Source organism: Epinephelus fuscoguttatus, linkage group LG9 (genome assembly GCF_011397635.1).
Source record: "Epinephelus fuscoguttatus linkage group LG9, E.fuscoguttatus.final_Chr_v1".
Lineage (NCBI taxonomy): Eukaryota > Metazoa > Chordata > Actinopteri > Perciformes > Serranidae > Epinephelus > Epinephelus fuscoguttatus.
In genome coordinates this window covers 29,448,647-29,469,522 of record NC_064760.1, presented here as the reverse complement: position 1 = coordinate 29,469,522, position 20,876 = coordinate 29,448,647, and the positions used below count along the sequence as shown (strand labels likewise).

At 43.1% G+C, this 20,876-nt stretch overlaps 1 protein-coding gene across 4 annotated transcripts in view; it reads right to left on the bottom strand.

Moving 5' to 3' along the window:
- Positions 1-1,013: 1,013 nt before the first annotated feature.
- The window catches only part of unc5a (unc-5 netrin receptor A), a 165,045-nt gene continuing 145,182 nt past the window's right edge, over positions 1,014-20,876 (bottom strand). For all 4 annotated transcript variants that reach the window (XM_049586475.1, XM_049586476.1, XM_049586477.1 and 1 more), the window contains 5 exons: positions 18,922-19,155; positions 9,440-9,589; positions 7,371-7,535; positions 7,048-7,226; positions 1,014-4,944 (listed from right to left, as the gene is read on the bottom strand). In XM_049586475.1, coding sequence (XP_049442432.1) covers positions 4,779-4,944; positions 7,048-7,226; positions 7,371-7,535; positions 9,440-9,589; positions 18,922-19,155 — 894 coding nt within the window. In that variant the 3' untranslated portion in view covers positions 1,014-4,778. The remainder of the gene's footprint in view (positions 4,945-7,047; positions 7,227-7,370; positions 7,536-9,439; positions 9,590-18,921; positions 19,156-20,876) is intronic.

The following is a 20,876-nucleotide window of genomic DNA, read 5'->3' as shown; positions in this document are numbered from 1 at the left end:
TACACATAATGTTGTCAGACACTTAAAATGACCATCTGAGCCTGTCGGTCACAAAAACAATGTGCTATAAAGACCGAAAAGTGAGTGCACGATTGCCGGCAGGGGTTATACTGCAGCCTGTTTTTCTGATGTTGCTGCAACACTCTCAGTAGTGGAATGATTTTAAAATTGTTGTCTCCATTGGTCATTTAGTAATGACAAAATGTGGGGAAATAGTGTTCAGGTTCAGAAGCACCAAAGTTTCCATTTAAGTTTGCAAATTTTAGCAAAATGCTAGCTAACCTACATCAAGAGAAGTTGCCTTAATGTCAGATCACCAATGTCAGCCAGATAAAGAAATCTGGAAAAGGACAGATGAGTTGGGTGCTGATATCATTTTAAGACGAAATGAAATATCATGAGTCAGATTTGGGCTAACGTTTCTTTCTTTAGATTATCTCTGCAAAGCTACATCCCATCCCATTGCACAACCAAAACAGGAAGGGGATAGCACTTTTGTTTTCCCTGGTAGCTAACCCCGGTGACCAGAGTATCCGTGCAAGTTCTTTGCAGCTACTGTCTCCAGTAGCAGAAATGGGGAACAACCAATGCAAATATAGAAAACAAAAGGCAGTGTGTCCTTTGTTGTTAGCAGTTACTAGGCTCTGAGGAAAGTGGAAAGCAATGCTGCTGTCTTTGCGACAGAGGCGCTAACAATACTACCATTTGGAAACTGTCATCTCAATTTTTTTTTTTTTTTTACTCCAAATGTTAACCAAATTAAATAAATACTTATCACTTAATGCAACATTGTGATCAAACTCTAACCAAAAAAGTGATTAAGTGTTTTCCAAAATGTCAAAGTATTCCCTTAAACTAAACATTTTATAGTCCAAGTGATAGCGAATCTTTGAAGCCTGACAATATAAAACAAACCAGTGACCTATTAACATTTAGTAGCACCTGTATGGTCCCTTAAAATCAAACCCTTAACAACACCACTTAATGTTTCAAGTGAAAGATCCAGTCCTTGATTTAACAATATATAATTTATTTACAACAATTTCAGGTTGAATTACTATACATACCTTTCTGAAATGTCATAGATAGATATATATACATAAGGCCAAGTAAATACTTGAAAGCACTTAGAAACGAATTTCCAAAATTCTACCCACAAATCCATATCATTGTCCAAAAAGTACAGAAAATCTCCTTTAGCAGAAGTTTTTCCATTGCCACAAAAGTTTTGACAACAATTTACATTGACGATAAGGAACACAAAAGGTTAAAAAAACAAACAGAAGAAAAAAACAAACAAACAATAAAAGGATTATACAATTGCATAAGCGCTGTGGCATGTAATAAATACAGCATTTTTGACTTGCAGAAAGGCAAGGAACATTGAATCAAGGAACTAAATAGAAAAACCATTCACAAGTACAGAAGTCTATTGTTCTTGGTTCAAAAGAAAACCATTCAGTCAGAGTGACAGGGTGTTACGCACACACCCAGTCTAACTCTCTCTCTCTCACACACACACACACACACACACACACACACACACACACACGTCCTTGACACTGAATAGTAATGAGTGACATAAAAAGTACAGTTGTGAGATGTAACAATTTTCCCCCATAACTCAGGGATAAACATATAAACCCTTGAACGAAGCGCATGTGTGTTACCGACACGAGTCGCACACAACTATCAGGCCCGGACTTCGTCATGAAGGGAACTGTATTCATCACACACGCAGTAATTGCAGATTTGTTGGACAAGTTAGATGTGAAGATAGATGCTGAGCATCCTGGCGGCTGGTGAATTACATTACTGAAATGTGCTTAGACAACACATCCAAGACAATGACGGGGGTGATAAAATTTCACACACACACAGTCTGACTGTACAACTGCCATGGCTCATCTAAACGTGCTGTGTCAACACTGGCTTGTCAGTGTCCAAGAACTGATGTCCTCCTTCTCCAATTAGCCTCCGCACAGTCCCAGTGTAGTGATTCACTAAGCATTAGTGACTATTTCCACCTTGTATTTAAATGCTTACAGTTAGAGAAATAATCAGGTAGACATATGCAGAGTAAGGACGAACAAAATATGTATAGAAACTTCCTGTAAAACAGTCTCTAGACCCTTAACACTGCAAAAAGTCTTCACTGCTAGATCGCCAAAGAACAGTATATAGGCAAACACGTCACGGTTTAGACTTGACAAATGCTGCGCCAGTTAAGTGTCTTTTTTTTTGGCTTTATATTAAAATATAATTTACATTTCTTTACAAAGTGATGAACTGACACATATTACTGCTCGAACAAACAGCTTCAACTTGCCTCAAAGACAAAAGCGAAGAAATGAGAGAAAGAAACGATTCGGACTTTTTAAGCCCCGCAGTTTAGAAGAGACAGCAACTCTGACTTATTCTATACTAGCTGCAAGTAAAAACAATGCTGAAACAATATTCAGTGGATACAATATGAGGATGTAGTGGCCTCAGCTGATACTCATAAAACTTTGGTTACCAATTCTGCTGATATACAGTATGCAAAGTGACAGCACACGGCTGGTATAGAAAAAGTATTTACATATTACATGTGACGATGATCCATTTCAACATGAAAAGACTCGATTAAGGTGATAATCGCCATTTTGTCTGAAAGGGGGCTTGATCCCAGGTTGTTTTTTTTAAAAGGTAATAAAAAAGGTAAATTTTTATTTTATGGCATCTCTGCATCAAATCGTACAGGGGCTTGTAAAAACTTGTCGGTCAAGAGGAGGCGTGTTTAGTATCAGGATGAAAAAGAGCTAACAGGTGCCGAGATGCCGCACGAAAAAACAAAGTAACTTCTTAAAAAAGGAGACGTACTTTTTCCCCCACTACAAGGAAACATAAATGTACATTCCAAATATCTGACAATCATAAAAGAGGCTCCAGTTAGTGTTAAAGGTTGAAGCCACAGGAGCTGGTAGGATGGGCTGTGCTAGCTGTTTGAATAAGAAGGGACTTAATGAAAAGGGCTCTCTTTAGAACTTTAACAGACAACTTCACATGCAACCCTGAGGCAGACGGAGAGAGAACTATGGCTAATCTGGGATTGCTCACACCTTTTTCAAAGCATAATTACTGAAACAGTGGACTTTAAAGATACTCTGTGTTTCTGTGTTGCCAGACCTGACACATCCATTAATAAAAAAATAAGAAGAAGAACTGTGTAAATTAATGCAAAGTGGCATAATATAACAAAGCAAATCTGCAGTTTGTTGCATGACTCTGCTGGATCATTTTTGTCCATCCTGGCTGGAAATAACTAAAAGGAAAAAAAATCCTTTCAAAGCATCTTTTGTGAGCAGAGGCGTGACATTATGAATAAGCAGCTCTTAACTTTCTCTGAGAGACAGGCGTTTCTTTGATGTGGAAATACTGTTTGCCACACAGCACATATAGAATTCCCACCAACATTGCTTTATGAATTATAAAAACAAAGCTGCACAACGACCCTTTCGTCGTGAGTAATCTGGTGAAGATTTTGAAGAATTTGTTGTCAGATTTTTTTTTCTGCGGGGAGACCGTTCTGCATTATTCATGCAGGATAATAACCCTTTTGGCTATATTTTTATGTTCTGCTACAGAATTAATGTAATCAGGGGGAAAATGTCATTTCAGAAATGAGTTTTGACGACATTCAGTGTTCACATATATGCAGCTGGAACGCCTTTCGGCCCTATGGCTCCTTCATTAGCGGTGGAATTTGAAACAGAAAAACGCCACGATGAACGACTGGGGGGGTAATGCGAGACGTGAAATAAACTGCACGGATCAAAATCACAAGCTTTGAATAGAAATGGTTTCTGAAATATGACTTTAGTGAAGATATTACTCACTCCTCCCTCAAAAAAAAAAAAAAAAAAGTTCAAAGCACCCAAACCCCACATATATTGATTCAGAAGCAGGGAAGCTGCGAAGCGTCTCGCTGAATCAAGATGTCAAGATGTTACATTCACAGTAGTGATACCGGCTGAACTAAAACACAAACAAGATGAGATGGGTTTTTGGGCCTCTGACATACAATCTATTTTAAACCTGCGAGTCCAGGATGTGCTACAAGCTGTCTGTGTGTGTTTTTAGAAACAGATAACGACACATATGAGGCGCGCACCTACAGAGAGTCGCTGGGCTCGGGAGGGGACGTTCACAGACCCTGATGACCTTGATGAAAGTATCTGAGATGATGTCATATAACAAACCTGCCAATTGCATATGTCGCCTGTTCTCTTTAACCTGAAATGCTTGGCACCTTTTGTCACATCCCTTTTATTCAATATTTAATATTTCAGAATCAAAGTTTTTTAATCTGCAGTATTGGCTATCAGTAGTAGCATTACGTTTGCATATTGCTCCTTATTAGCCATAAATGGCCTATTTCTATAAAAGGCATTAAGTTAATTTAACGCTGTCTTTAAAGCAGGGTGTGGACTAATTAAACTTGATGGAAAATAAAGGGTAGTTTCTTTATTGACTTCATGAATACATTTCCCCACACACCCAAACTCTCATTTGGTCTGTCTTTTAAAGACTTTCACTGTGTTCCATGGGATATAGGGACTCGATCCTACATAAACCCTTTACTGCCTTCTAAAGTGAAGAAGAGGGACATGGGGACAGCTCTGCTCTTCGATTCCTGCTGCTGTAATTGTTGTTTTTGTGTGTTTTGTTGTTGTGTTCTGTACTTTTTTTTTTGTTGTTTTTTTTTCCTCTGCACCAGTCTCTCCCCCTTTTCTGGGTTAGCACTCGCCATCAGAGACCAGGAATATCATGGCTTCTTGTTTGCCAATGTCAGCCATGACCGTGGCCAGCTGGTTGATGTTGCCGCTGTGGAAATGTTGTGCCTCCCACAGGTCCAGGATCACAGAGGTTGGGCTCGCTTTGGATGCAAAGAAACTCATGTGTCTGCAGAGAGGAGAGGAGCACAGACAGGAGGAGGAGACAAAAATAACAGTGAGGGAACAATGAGACTTTTTTTTCTTCTATTAAATCAAGCGATGTGCACATATCAAAACGGACAGTCTCTCATTTTCTCTACAATAACAGAGTCTTAGGAAAACCTTTTCAGCTGGTATTTTATAGCGCCAATGCTTCTTGTAACTCCGTCAATGTCAGGTTTTATTGTGTGTTATATTGCCACATCCCGATATGCTGTGTTGGAGCACTAAGTAAAAAAATGATAAAAGGTATAAGAAGACAGTCTGGCTGCTGAAACTGCCATCAAATACAGAATCTGAGGCAATTTTCATTTGAAGCTTAACAGCATAAGCCTCATTCCTCTTTATTTGATGTTGAAATTGGCCCTAAATCCCATATAGTAAATCCTATATAGACTTTTCACAGTTAAGTCGGAAGTGACCTTTTCCATTTTAGGAGCAGAACCTTTACGATCAAACCCAATCAATGACAACAAAGCAGTGGCCCCGGCCAGCTGTATATTTGATGTTGAGTGGGACCTGATCCCCGCGGTACCCGAAGATGCTTGTTTGATTTAATGGCCTTTTTCTGTTCTCCAAATGTCTGGGGCCTTAACTGTTATGTAGAGCACACATGGCATTAAAAAAAAAGGAGAACAGCGTAAACTCTTTGCACAAAGGGGAACTGTGTTGTGTGAGTGTTTTTTGCGGGGTTGGAGGGAGGTGAGACAAGAAGCCCACAACACCATTTTCACCTTGAGAAAGGTCAGAGTCCATTACTTCCTCGTATCTTCTGTCTGCCTAGTGAAGCGTTCTGTGATGGTTATAAACATGTGGCTGCTTTGGCAGTGCACACTAGCACTGAGAACACAGTGCCACTCTGCTATTTTCAGTCAATTGGATTTTTATAGCGCGCACAGCCTTCCCTCTGCGTCGAGAGAGCACAACAAAGAAGAGTGTTGGTCAAAAAAAAAAATTGTCTGGGAAACGAACCTCTGTGTCATTATTCAGATAAAAAAGACAGAGCTTAGCGTCCGATGTGTCAGCCCCGCTTATTCACCTCGCTGTGTGAAACACGAGCTTATCTTGTATGGCTCAGACACAGCCGTTTGCTCAGTCTTAGGAGAGAAAGATCAAATAAAAGGTTCTTGGCATTTTAAGTTTTATTGATTGGTCCCGTTCCGCTCGGTCTCAACGCTTTATACCCACAGAAACAAACACAGAAATACAGCATGACGGAGCGCCAAGGAGCTGCTGCTTTTTTTTGGGAAAACATGTTGTTAAGGACAGATCAAACAACGGAGCAGTTGTTCCTTCCTGAGTCCTAAATGAGAATTGATTATGTTGAGCAAAACATTGCTAATTAAACCTGTAGTGCATCAATTCAGTTTGTGATTAATTGGGCTAAATAAAGTTGATTGGACAAATTAAGTGTACCTATTTGATTTCATTACGAGGTAGAAATTAAATTGGTGGAGGATAAGGGATCAATACCTGGCTCCTCTCGGCTACAGGTGCTCCGGTGATAAAGTACAGTAACTGTGAGAACGAATTGAGGTCGGCACAGATCCAAACCCATTCTGTCGTGTTTTTTTTGCCGCTGATGGGCAGCTAGCTTGCTACCTTTCCAGTTACAACTGCTAAGCAGAATGTAGCAGGTACAAGTTTAGCTGCAGACTTTAAGCAGCTTACCTGTTCCTGAGGAGAAAAAAAAAAAGGGTGTCGTGTTTTCCCCCAGAAGTGATAGCTGTATCCATCAAGTCCACATTAATCCTATAACGTTAGCTGTGTCAAATGAGGATTAGTTTGCTTAGGCAGAACTTTGTTTACCTGAACTTTAGGGAAAACACTCAACTGCAGTGATGCACTTTAGTCATAGTTACATGTTAACTGTGTGACCCCCTTACAATCAGTGTGATTACATTATTTTAAACAAGCTGAGTGTTGTGCGTATACTTCTGTGCAACCTCTGTTCTCCAGGGGTTTGGATAAATGAGGCTCTGCTACATTTCTTGAGAGCCTTTGTGTAAGCTGCCTTGCCGCTAATCAGCGATCAGATAAGGCATTATGGTATTGTGCAGTCGGTATTTACCTCTCAAGTTTAAGTCTTTGTGCTAGCATTCTCCAGTCGGCTCCGTTGGGACAGGGGGCGTCCAGGCTGCTGCAGATCTTCTGCCTGATGAGGTACGGGATCTGGAAGGCGCTGGGTCCTGCCAGAGCTGTGGCATTACTGTCCATTAACAGGAACTCAGAGTCCACAGCTCGGGTGTCCTGGTAGGAATGACAGCCGTAAAGCACAGCCTTCAGAAAAGCACAGTATAGAAACAATCCCTCCATGGCTAATGAAAATGCTGAATAATGGCGGCTGCGTAATCAAACTGCTGCCTCCAAGCGAGTAGTTATGCTGAACGTTACCTTGGCAATGTTAAAGTCGAGGCCAAAGCTCTGTCCCTCCCCCTCCACCTGCCACACGCACAGCTGGCAGGTGAGCTCACAGGTGCTTAGGCTGAGCCGCTCCAGAGTGAACGTGCAGTGCAGGTACCGCTGGGAACCGTTCCAGATGTGATAGAATGGGATCTCCTGCAGAAAAAAAACACACACAGCACACACAAACGGTAACACAGTGGCACAGTTAGAACTGCATGTCTGAAACACGGCGTAACAGGACCGCCTGCCTACACTACACTGAGATCATCATTAATTACACTGACATCAGCTGTCATCGTTAGGTGAGAATGGCTAAATATGTTGAAGGGAACAGACTGACAACAGACAGGTAAGTTAAAGGGAATAATGGGCCGTTTTTGAGGGAAGGAGTTCCTATCTGTCTGAGCTGATTACACAAGTAAACAGTCATATTTTAAGAGACAGCACGACATGTCTTCATCTCTGGCACGAGAAACATTCTCTGTTTATTTTTCAGCCTCTCTTTGTATGTGCTGTGTGTGCAATTCTGGGCAGAGCTACAAACGATGCTAATGGTGTCCAAGCTGAAACATCACAGCTCCTCTTTGAATCTAAAACACATCATGTGACATAGAGATGTATATGCATGCATAATGGCTTCGAGTAGTACCGCTGAACAGCACTAGCTTCTGTCTACCAGGGAGTGTTTGCCAGAATTTATTCAAGGCTGACAATTTCTACATCTTTCTCTCTGTTGCTCCATATTCATGCCTCATTTGCATATCCCAAGAGAAGCAAAGTGGTAACCCTGAAAAAAAAAGAGAGAAGCAGGGCACACCAACTTCTCACATCACCCTGGGTTCAACAGCTGACAAGAACTCAGTCTGAGAGGGGAGCGGGGCTGCAGATCATGCTGCTAACCAAACGGGGGCACTGTTACCCAGGCAGATGGGTGACGGAGGGAGCAGGGTGAAACGCACAAAAGTCTTCACAGGGGCCCCAGGGAGACTAAAGGCCTTTTTTGACCGCACTGCTGAGAGGGGAATAACACTTCCAAATGAACAGGCACAGTCCAGAGGAATAAGCCTCTGTTCTGGGTGCATTGTTGCTGCCGCTGCTTGCTTGGCACAGCCTGTGTGTTCTCTATGGGGACCTGGTGCTCAGTGCTTACAGAGTTACAGCCAGAGCATTTTCTAGTTCTTTAAACAGCCCTCATGTCTCATGTTGTCGCTGGGCTGCAGTGCAGTGGGCCGCCACGCAGGTGTGGGGAGTGCAGCAGAGGTTCCAAGATTCAGGTTGGGAAGTTTCAGATATTTACATACTGCTCTATATTTCATCTGAGCTCCCTTTGAGAGAGCGACAGCCAGGATAATCAATCAGCTGGCAGCTCTGGGTTAGTGCACACAACCCAGCTCCATTATGCACACATACACACCTCACGCTGAAGCACAAGCAGACACAATCATGCACAGCCTGTGCACAGTGATGCGCGTGCTCGCACACACACACACACACACACACACACACACACACACACACACACACACACACACACACACACACACACGCGCGCACACACAAAGAACGTTCCCTCGACTCCAGCAAATGACTTGAAGTTGCACACAGTGCCAAGAATGGAAAGGTTATTGGACAGAGGAGTCCTGCAGTAACAGACCCAAAAACACTCCTCTGTGTGAATCTTTAAAGTGATCTGCTGAAGCCAAACCAAAACATACTTAATTAAAACTCTGAACCAACTAAAATTAAAACAACTTTCCAGAGAGACCCTCATTAACAATAAAAAGTTGTTTCTGAAGAACTTTTGATTACTCAGTAACACTGCTTTTGCCGACACGTAGTCCATTCTTCTTTAATTTCTCTGGATGGCTAATTTAAAATAACTCGAGACAACATGGATTTTAAATTGAGAGTAGAAACAAACACATTAGAGAGCCCTGTAACCGCTGACACACAAATTTGACAGATTCGGTCAGGCACTTCTATTACATCTCCGTGCTCCCGCTCTGATCTGGAGTGACTCCCTGCCCCTGCGGCCCCCGAGGGCCGCCCCAACACACCTGGTAGCCGGCTAGCAGCTTGCTCCTCCAGTGCGCCTGGGGCATGTCATGGATGGACAGGCGCAGGTTGTGGTAGCTGTCTTTGAAAAGCAGGACGTGGGGCTCGTCAATCAGCCGACCCCCGAGCTGCCGCTCCATCTGCATCACCTCCTGATGAAAGAGGGAGAGAGGCGGGGAGAGGAGAGGCATCAGGGCTCAGAGCAAACACATTTACCATCACAGTCACAGAGGTAAGTGAAAATGTGCAAAACAATCCATAACTGTGTAGGTTTCCTGTTTACACGTTTTATGGTGCCTCACTCACACAAAGCTGTACAGTTAGGAACAAAATTTGTCTGCGTGTACACACTGGGAGAAATACAAAGTCATACAAAAGAAGGTAATGGTGGGAACACACTCATACATACACACACACTTGCACACAAAGGCTTGCTTCCTCACACACACTGCAACACAAACACAGCACGAGCATGAGGCGGGGGTACGGCACATCTTAGGACAGGAAGATAGTGTCCCTGCATGCGGCCGCAGCGGGCTGGACCAACTTGTCTCCACAGCGCTTTAATGTCACCACAAGGTTGATCCCCTGCCTCAGTGTGTGTGTGTGTGTGTGTATGTGTGTGTGTGTGTGTGTGTGTGTGTGTGCACGCGCCCAGCTTCCAGCAACTGCATTATTAGCATGCAAATACTGCAGCCATCCCAGCCTACTAGCTACCTGGGCTGTGATGAAGTAAGTGAACGAGCCATTAGTCAACTGCTCATTGTTCTCGCATGGCGAATCTCCTTAATTTCATTTTTGTTTTTGTGCCAGGAGAGATTTGTAAATGCATGCTTAATATTTTAATCTCTGTGGGACTTGCTCAGTGGACCATTTGTTGCCATCCAAATGACCATCTGGAATGGGATGATAATATCCGCCGCATTTTCCTCTGATCTATCAATTCATTTTGAGCGGGATGCTTTGTGCTGAACAAGTCTGTAAGAATCCGACACTTTGGATGGCGTTCACATGCGCTACCTCCAATCAGAGGAGCATATTACAACAACAACAAACAGACCTCCGAAATTAGTAGTGTGAAAAGACCTCAGAAATAAGATATGCTCTTTTAATCTGTCTGAAGAGGGAAACAAGATGGCAGCAGAGGGAAAACAGGCAGCCAGAATGCGCCTCAGAGGCTAGGAGACATATCTCAAAGACAAAGGCTCCAAGAGGGAGATGTGCGTATAGATAGTGGCCATATGTTGAGCGCTGCATGCCAGCATGGTTGCCCATGGTATGATTTCAGCAAAGACATCTAATTAAGGTGGAGAATGGCAGTAATTTCGATCTGCACAACACAGATTCAATTTTCTGCCCTCTTTCCCAGGAATGGGCTAGACTGATTCCAATTATAATGGAAAGGAAGCTGTTAATTATCCATTTGGAATCTCTACCTGCTTTTGTTATTTGATGTGCTCCCTCCTTCACTGAATGAGCACTTTTTCAGGCTCGGCCTGAGAATTGCATTTCCATGTTTGCTCAGCGCATTGCTAATTTCCATGTTTGCTTACTGCTTATCTTCTTGTTAACACGAATATTATGCCCCCTGTGATTATCCATCTCCGTTCCTGCATTTACACTGCTTTATTTCTTTCAACCAAAATGCCACAGCACATTAAAGATGTGTGATGATCTGACTGTATGTAGCATGCTGGAATATTCTCCTCACTGTGCTGCCACGCCGGAGCCTTGTGATGTTACCCAGCCCACTTACTCAGAGAGGGAAGGTCAGACAATGGCTCTGAATCAAAGCGTCGAGGTCTAATGAGTTAATAACAGGGGGCAGTGCATTCTCTGCAGAATTAAAAGCCCTCTGTTATTATGTCTCTTACGCAGACAAAAGGCACATTTTGAGGGCTTCCAGAGAGGTTCATTTAACAGAGTTCTTAAGCACAATTATTTGTTGGGGGTGATTAGCATTGCAAATTGGGGCGGGTGGACTTTGATCAGGTCTTTGACCTATAGCAGCAGATCTTTAGGCCTGCTAGCAAGAGGAGGCGTGCAGCATGCCAATTATCTAATTATCAACATATAGCTACTAGAATGAATACTAACTCGCCTGTCTAGCACTTTGTCAGGTTCAAGGCTGACACGGCAGGATTACAATCAAACAGGGTCTAGGGCATGGCACTCCTGCTGCCTGACAGGGACACTGAGCTCACTGAGGGAAAATACACAACACAGGGTGATACTTTAAAGTGTGGACATGTCCTCGCTTTCAACTGCCTCGCTTGTGTGTTGTTTATGTGTATCTGAGTGTGTGTATTAGAGTGTGTTTTTGTGCAGGGTTTCAGCATATGTTCTGGACTGAGAGAATAATGGCCCTCTTTACGCCCCATTATCCTGTTAACAAATGACAGTGTGAGCGAGCTAATAGATGAGAAGCTAAATTTGACCATATTATTTACTCTTTCTGAGGGAAAACAATGCAAGGTTTTAAACAAGTTTATCAAATCACATATTAATCAACTCGCAGCTAAATTGTGTTTCCATTTAGTGGAGATAAGGAGAGCGGTTTCTCCTTAAGACACCCTGACCCTGTACAACTGTGGCACCATTAAGATGCATGAGATGGGCGAGAAGTTCAAGTACTGCAGGAGAAAAACCCCTTTTGTTCTGACGGAATTCGAGATAGCCTGTGGTGTGTGTGAAGACTGTGAATTTAGAGTCAGGCAGAGCCAAGACCACCCCCTGACATTCAATGAGGCTGGCTAAAGAGAGTGAGATAGAGCATGGAGGAGAGAAAAGAGTAGGAGCAAGAGAGAAGAGAGACAGAGGCAGCTTAACATTTGTGTCTCCAGGTCACTAGAGTGGCCAGCTTTAGCAGGAGAGATAACAGGATTACTGCAATCATGGCCACAGTTTTTCTATGACTTCAACCCCCTTCCCACCCTCACTCATCTCCCACCACGCTCCTCACCCATCCCCTCATCCTCTCGGCTTGGACCAGAGCTGGGACTGTGATGGACTGGGGCTGGGCTCCACTGGGAAACAAGAGACACTCATACAGCTAATCTCTTTGGGCTGGTGCTGACAGAAAGAGGTTAGCGGCTGCACCAAACTCTCTCTTGCAACAAAAACAGCCAGCCATCGGATGCAGGAGAGAAACACAGTCTAAACAAATCAAAGTATTAGCAGCGGCCTATATATATAGATAGATACATGAAAAGAACCAGACTGGTTCAAAGCTCCAGATTAAAACAGGCTACTTTCCGCACAGCAAGTTCATGCTGCTACATGTGGTCCTCTATTGTTCTGGATTGGTTGTAATAAACCGATTAACTTACAATAACTAGCTCGGATGGGGATTATAAGTAACGTTTGATCAGTTAATTAGTGAAGCTACATGTCATCCGAAACACGGAGAGATACACAACCTTTAATATCCTCATAAACTCGTCCTCACCCCCCCCGCCCCCCTGCTCTTTGCAATGTTGTGTCCTCATGTGCTTAAAAGTGTGCATTCATAGCCGACGATCCGTTTTCAGAGCTGCTCTTTTCAGGCAAATGCATTTGTTTATAGAGAGTAGCCTGGCTATGTGGGCTCCATAAATCTGTGTATTTGTCAGCAGGATGTGACAGGCTTTTCCTCTCTGACTGAGAGTCTATCAGTCTGAGCTCCAGTGGCCGTGCCCGCTACAGTCAACTCTGATTAATAACTACAAATAGAAGGGACTTGTCTGCTCAGTTATAAATGGGGACTGTGTTTGCTAGGGAAAAGATGCACATTCTGCCTGATAAATCACAGAGCAGGACGGGGGGAAAAAAACAGCACACAGGAACACAGAAATATAATATGGAAACAATTTCTCTGCTGGGCTCAGTGATAAAGCTGACTGTCTTGTTTAACTTAATGCCAGCAATTACTGGGCTATGCTCTTGTTTTTTTTTTCCCTAGAATTCCTTGCCAGTAACTATTCTGATGGAGGGATCAGAAAAACGGTTTATATTACACTCTCTAAATGCTGGGTCTCTCTCCTCTGATACATTAAAGCAAAAAAAGTTTCAGCTCAAATGTAGCCTGCTCCTCAGGAGCTCAGGAGGAGAACGCGATAGTGGAAGGGAGCACATAAACTGTTTATGAGCCCTTTTATACGCAAATAAGAATAATAGCTTGAGGTCAAACACTGTATAAAAGACTCCAGGAGCCACTGTTTAACCAGTTGGACATCAATTAAACAGCCATTTAACACCAGAACATACATTTTTACAATCAAGAGACAAAAAGCTGAATGTATCGGCCTCATTACATGAATATTGATGAAAGCGTAAATTCTGTAGTCTGAAATACAATACTGAGAGTACAAAGAGAGTCAACTCAAACAGTTTTTTTCACCATTTGGGGAATTTTATGGCTGTTAAATGTCATTTAAATTCACTACAATGATGATTAAAGGGTCTACAGCCGTGCTAGAGGCTCTGTGAGACTCCACTCTCAGGCACAGCACTGCTTTGAGCTAAATGCTAACCTCAGCATGCTCCCATGCTCATTGCTCACAGTGACAGTGCTGACATGCTGATGTTAAACAGGTATACCGTGTTAATTGTCTGAGTTTAGTGTGTTAGCATCATTAGCTAAATAGCACTAAAGTAAAGCTGATGGGAGTGTTATTTGGTGAGTGGGTGTTGCAGCGATGCTATTTTGAAGGCCATCCCAGAAATTTACATTGCACTGGTTCCCTTGACAAAGAAGCCAGCAGGATTTTTCCATTGGATTCTGGATTATTGCAGAAATGAAGCTCTGTGGCATAAAGGGTTACAACAGTTTGAGATTGAACTGTATGATAACTGTCTTAGAAAATACCATGGTTGAATAGTTCCACAGTATTCATTCATTTACCGTAACCACTTATCGTGTTAGGGGTCGCAGGGGGGGCTGGAGCCTATCCCAGCTGACATTGAGCGAGAGGCAGGGTACACCCTGGACAGGTTACCAGACTATCACAGGGCTGACACATAGAGTCAGACAACCATTCACACTCACATTCACACCTACGGACAATTTAGAGTTATCAATTAACCTGCATGCCTTTGGGCTGTGGGAGGAAGCTGGAGTACCTGGAGAAAACCCATGCTGACACGGGGAGAACATGTAAACTCCACACATAAGGGCTCCCCCACCCTGGGTTCGAACCAGGAACCCTCTTGCTGTGAGGCAACAATAGTATCACGGTATATGGTACACAATTATTATGGTTATTATCAGTAACAACAACCGTAAGGAAATGATAAAAATAGGATTTTTTTGGTTGATTAAATTATTTATCATAACTGAAACTCTAAGTTTGACATGCAGTCAAGGAGGGAAGGAGATGCGCATCCGCTGGTGAAATTCTCTGTCCAGTTGCATTTTTTTTTCCAATACTGCAGAAAAGTACAAGGTATGATAACCATCAGTTGTCATACCTCAGTATATCTTCAAACCAGTATACTGCTGCAACCCTGGTAGCAAACAAGATGCTTTATGACACTTACTTGTTTTGTTCAACAAGATAATCCTCACAAATGAACACCAATTTCATGATTTTTGAAGTGCACATGCTGTTGCCAGAAGTAAAAACATAAGTAAAGCTATAAAAAACCTACACCATGATCACGACTTCATCATCGCCATCACCATCACAATAAGCCTGTTATAGTCTACTTTTGCCACTTGTTAACTGCCTTTTTTAAAGCATGTAAAAGCTTTAGAAATTACAAGTGTGGTATTTACTGACATATTTTATGTTGTAGAACAAAACCTGAAAGTCTCTTAAGCTTGTGTTAACCACAGACCTTATTTCAAGCATCTGACCAAAAACACATTAAAAATACACTAACTTAAAGTCAAGGGAATCAGAAGTGGAAAAGTGCAAACTCATTCCAAGGTTTTCAGAGTCATTGGCATCGCTCTTTTAGAGGTAAAGTCAGGGCGTCATTAGTCTGGCTCACAGGATGTAGACTGTGGGTACAAAGTATGTCATTGGCCTCCCCTCCCGGATAGTAACAAGCCTCTGCTTTCAAAATCCCCATTGATGCGTGAAACTAGTCTCACATAGCCAGACGCTGCGTGTGAAACAACATCCGAGCTAGCAGCAAACACGCTCAAATGTCTTTTAATGTTTTATGTGTATTGTCTTTCTCAGGAGTTTGGTGTTCACACCTGCAAAAGTATTTGGGAAGGGCACTGTTGCTGCATCTAGGCTTGGCGACGCCCTTGACAATTGTGATTGGTTTAAAGAGATACACACAACCCACACAGCTTGAGATAGGTCTGGCTATGCGAGATTAAGGGATCACAAAAGACAGTATGATTCATCCTCTGGGGGATATAAATGTCAAAGCAAAATTTAATGGGAATCCATCCAATAGTTGCTGAGATATTCTGTCCGGATCAACATTGCCATCCATAGAGCTTTGGTAACACAGGAAAAAATATCTAGGTATTCATTGCAAAATCTAGTGGATTAGTATTTCTGGTGGTCCCTCAAAAAAGTCTAGCACTCAATACAGAAAAACTGACTTGTGCTTCAACCTCTGTAAAAAATAAATCTGACAGAAAGTGGGTGGTTTATAAATCATTCGTCATGTTTTTTTATACTGTACAACAACACTGGCCTCACAAAACACAGACAAGTGGGTGTAAAGGGAGAACATTTGGTTATCAATAAACACCGGGATATTTTGTTATTGTTCCACTATTCAAACGTGGATTATGCTCAGTGGTGAACATGAACATTTTATCCCCCACACCAAAAGCTGACAGCTTCTGAATATCGCAGCTTAATGTAGGAAAAAAAAAAAAAAACTAGCAGCACCGTATTCCGATCCTAAAAAGACACCTTGGTCGGCACCCTTCCAGTTTAATTACATGACGGTGTTAGGTCTATCTCTGTACCGAGTTGGAGGCTTGGTTCACTGCAGGTGTTTCAATCAGTTGTGGGATGGCAGAACATCAGTGAAGCTCTCCCACAGGTCTAGCTGGGAACAACTGAGTGCACAGTGAGGGCGCTACCAAACGCTGATCATGTCTCCTCTGCTGCTGCGCCAGCCTTGGCTGGGCCCATCAAGAGTGGGACACACATTAAATATTAACTTAATTGGTCCCGGCAGAGCCCTGCTAACATATGGCAAGCATCAGACGGAAATGTCACTGTTTCCCCAGAGCCCCCGCACACTTAGGATCAAAGACAATAACATTGGTTCTAATCTGCTGTAATTGGGAGATAAGAGATTGCATGGTACAGCGTGCATAAGTGTAGCCTGCATGTGTGTGTGCGCATGTGTTTGTGGGTGTGCGAATATGTCATTCTTACTGATGGAGGCTTGTCAGCGAAGACTGACAGCCAGCCAGGGGAGTGGAGAGAAAACCTCAGTATCCCTTTTGGTTTCTACAGTTCTTCCTGCCACTGAACAGCCAACAGAAAAGGCAGAGAAATGCCTTTTCTGTTCTGCTTTTTTTTCATCTCCCATCAAAAGTACAGCCTGTTTAATGCATGGAAAGTCGACTTCTTGTCTGAAAAGCGGGGCGCAGTTCCTTCGCAGGCTGCAAATGCTGTCATAAAATTCACATGTGCTGAAGGTGCACTGTACATCAACTCAAACATAAAGAATGCTGCTGTGCCACTCCACTGTACCACCTACTGCTACTCCAACACCGCTGCACACCACAATTAAGTCTAATGGTAGCCATAGTGAAAGTGTAATCATAAATGGTGCATTTTAAAGATAGTGATTAGTGATTAGGCTGAACCTCTCCAGGGAAGTTTAATCTCCACTCAAAGTGGTTAATGTACTTGCTAAATGAACTGCTCCCTCCATAATAGCATCAAGAGCAGTGTGAAGTCGAGATTACTAAACAGTGTGGGCCACGTTCTAAATCACTCACTAAAAACTACAAAACCCTGGAGACGCCGTGGCTTACCACAGGACCAGGTTGTGTGAGAGACAGGGAGCTAATGCACTCAAGGGCGTCGAGGGAGCTGCAGAGTATGGCAGCACAAGTGCTGGAGTCAACAAGCTCAGATGTCCTTTTCCTGGCTAAGAGATCGGGAGAATAGCAGAACAAGAGCTAGCCAGAGGGAGACACACACACACACACACACACACACACACACACACACACACACACACACACACACACACACACACACACACACACAGAAAGAGTTTTTGTGCACCAGCAGCCTTCCTGCATCCAACACAGGACGTGCAAGGTCATTTCAACAGTCACACTGCAGCAAAACACCACTGGGTCACCCGATGATCTGAATATATAAAGACAACCATATCATTACAACTGCTTTGATAGCTAGTAAACAAAAGGGGTTGATATCTATCTGTTAAAAAAACCCACTTCCTCTGCAGAGCTGCACCAGCTGCACAGGCTGTAGCTCCTGTATGCTACATTTTACATTTATTCCTACGTAAGAACACAGTTGAATGTCAGCCAGCAATTTCCCTGAGCGCGCCTGCTATCATGCAATAGCTGTCAGAAACAGAGAAAGATAGCAGCAGGGGCAGAATTGAGCCACTAAAAGACAGATGTAAGCTAGGAGAGGTTTTGGTAATTCTCACCCCACAGCTAGAGCCTGTGCACAGTTCTCATCTCATCTTCAGCTCCCTGAATGTGAGAGTGCTAATTTCAGCTTGAGCCCCCACCGCCTCCCATTGTTTATGTCCCACAGCCATCCATAGATTGTGCCAGTGGCGAACCTCTGCACAAGGAGGTCAGCCATTACAGCTGGCAAAAGTGGACTTGAGTGGGAAGTGGCTCTTGTGGCTGTGGGTGGTGTCAGACGAAGAGGAACAGCTTGGAGAGAGAAAGAGAGGTGCGGAGAGAAAGAGCGAGAGCACAGGGGTTGCTGGGAAAAGATTGGGGCAGGCTCTCCTTTTAATTTACTAATTAACCATGCAAATGAAATCTTAACAGGCTACTCAGAGGCAGTCCTCGGGGGAGAGAGGAAGGCATTAGTGCTTGATTATACTCTGTCCATGTGGAGAGCAAAAACGAGAAGCGGAATATGCTGTTGAACAAAGTGATGGGAAACTTCTTGGCCCACGGCAGCCGAGCGGAACCACTGACAGCATGAAAGGAATTAAACATCTCTGTAGGCATGCACACAAAACACACTCAGAGATTGTACTATATACCATGATTAACCTGGACATATGCATTGTTTCAATAGACTCAGGGGGAGACATCACCACCACAGATCACACACCCTTGAACTGCACATAGTGTAATAAGGCCTGCAGTATTGTTCAATTTACCATGTCTACGCCTAACTCCTATATGCATGCGCTGATTTCTACTAACCTTCCAATGTGACAGACAATGCTATTACACATAATAGCCTACCTATCACTCAGGTGATGCAGAACCCATCAACCATGCAATCTCAGGCTGAGAAACCGCCAGCCAAACAGAATAACAGGCAGCGCTACATTTGTCACAATTTACCTTAAAGACGTCTTGTGTGTCGTCCATGCAGTAGACCCTGATGTTGTACTCCAGCGTGGAGCAGTATGCATCGGAGAAGAGCACCAGCCTCAGGCGCTTGGCAGCGCCCATGTGCAGGGACTCTCCCACCAGGGCGAGGGTGCCCAGTTGCTCCGTGAAAAGCCGGCAAGTTTCTGCCTCGAGCTGGCAATAATAGGGCTCCGACACCAGCTCCTCCCCCATCAGCAGGACGTCCTGGAGGAGGCGAGTGGGAGAAAAAAAAAAACAACAAGGTGTGGATGGAAGGTCAAGCACCCAATTTATGTAGGAGGCAAGGATAATGTGTTTGCCTGGGTACCTGATGTCTTTGTGTGTGGGTGTGTGTTTGTAAATGGGTTGTTTGGAAGGTAGTTTGGTGCAGTAGCAAGGCCTCAAACTCTGCTGTGTGACAGAGTAATGCTTTAGCCAAAGGTCTTTGAAAGAATACTTCACCTCCAAATGATCACTGGTATATCAATTACTCATCCTGCATTCTGTTGAATTTGTGAAGGAAATGCTGTTTATCTCGCATGCCCCTACGGTGAACGAAGAATCCAAAAACGAAGAAAAGTCTTGATGAAGTAAAAGGGGTGCGCGTTTTACAGCAGCTGGAGTTTGGGTTTGAAGAGAGCATAGATTAGCTGACGTACTGAAGATACAAGAATTTCCTCTGTTTGGATTTTTCACTGACCGTTGAGGCATGCATTCAATGTAACACAAGGCAAATGATTGATGTACAAATGGTAATCTGATCTGGGGCTGGAGTATTTCTTAGAGGTAATATTACATAACTTTTGAATAACCGTTTAGATCAGGAAAAAAAAAAAAAAAAAACCTTTGTTCTTGCCTCAGATTCCCTTTTCACTGCAGTACACGTACCCCATACTGACATGAAGCCACACAATGCCTCATAAAAAGACACACATTCTATAGAAAACCATCAATTTACTTAATAATGCATGAACGAGGTACTCAATTGACATGAAAGGAGACTCGAATAGATTCCTGGCAAGAATAGATGGTGCTGGAGGAAAGAAAAAACGGTAGAGGTGCAGTAAATATCGGATTGTTGGGATTTCCGGAATTTCCTTCAGCCTTTGAGATTTGCCAAGGAAGGTGAAAACAACTTAGCCAATTTATCTGCAAAACAGCACTCTTGCCTGATGGCGAAAAGCATTTAAAACAACAACAACAACAACAACAACAACAACAACAACAAACATCAACAGGCAGTACAAGAATTAATTGGTACTTTAATTTGCCAAGCAGAAAAAAAAATAAAGACAGATTTAAACATGTTGGAGAAGCAACATCTTGCATTTTTCTCGCTTTGTTACAGTGCCGAAGTGCCATATCACAACTGAATCTCTAATAAAGATGACAGACTAGCGAAAACATCCCATCCCATCACAGTACGCGATGGTTTTATGAGATAATTCCACTGCTCTCCGGGCTAATTTGATGGGGACAAATTGGACCCAAGGTGACAACATTTTCTCTGAAATCCCATCATGCCAATTGACTGACTCTTCTCATTACCCAATCAAGCTGAAGAGAGCATTCTGCCTGCCAAATGCCCAGCAAGCCCCTCTAGGATCGATTCAACCAGACACCATCTACATCAATAGAATTAGTATTGACACAATTCATTTGCTATGCAACCACAATGGAGTCTCACTTTTTCATCATCTTAATATTTCTTCCAAGTGGAGCAGAGAGTGGGGTGGCTCGATTACGCCACTGAGCGCTCACTCTAAGAGCAATTAATTTCTCCTACTCCTTCTGCATGTCCATTTTCACCATCTCTTTATGCCTCTGTCTTCTTTCCCGGGCCATATTTCCAGTCCTCCATTCCTCCTAATCATTCCTCCACATATACATTACCTGCTTGTCCACTGTGCCTTTCCCTTCTTTGCCTCCTTTCTTTCATTTTCCTC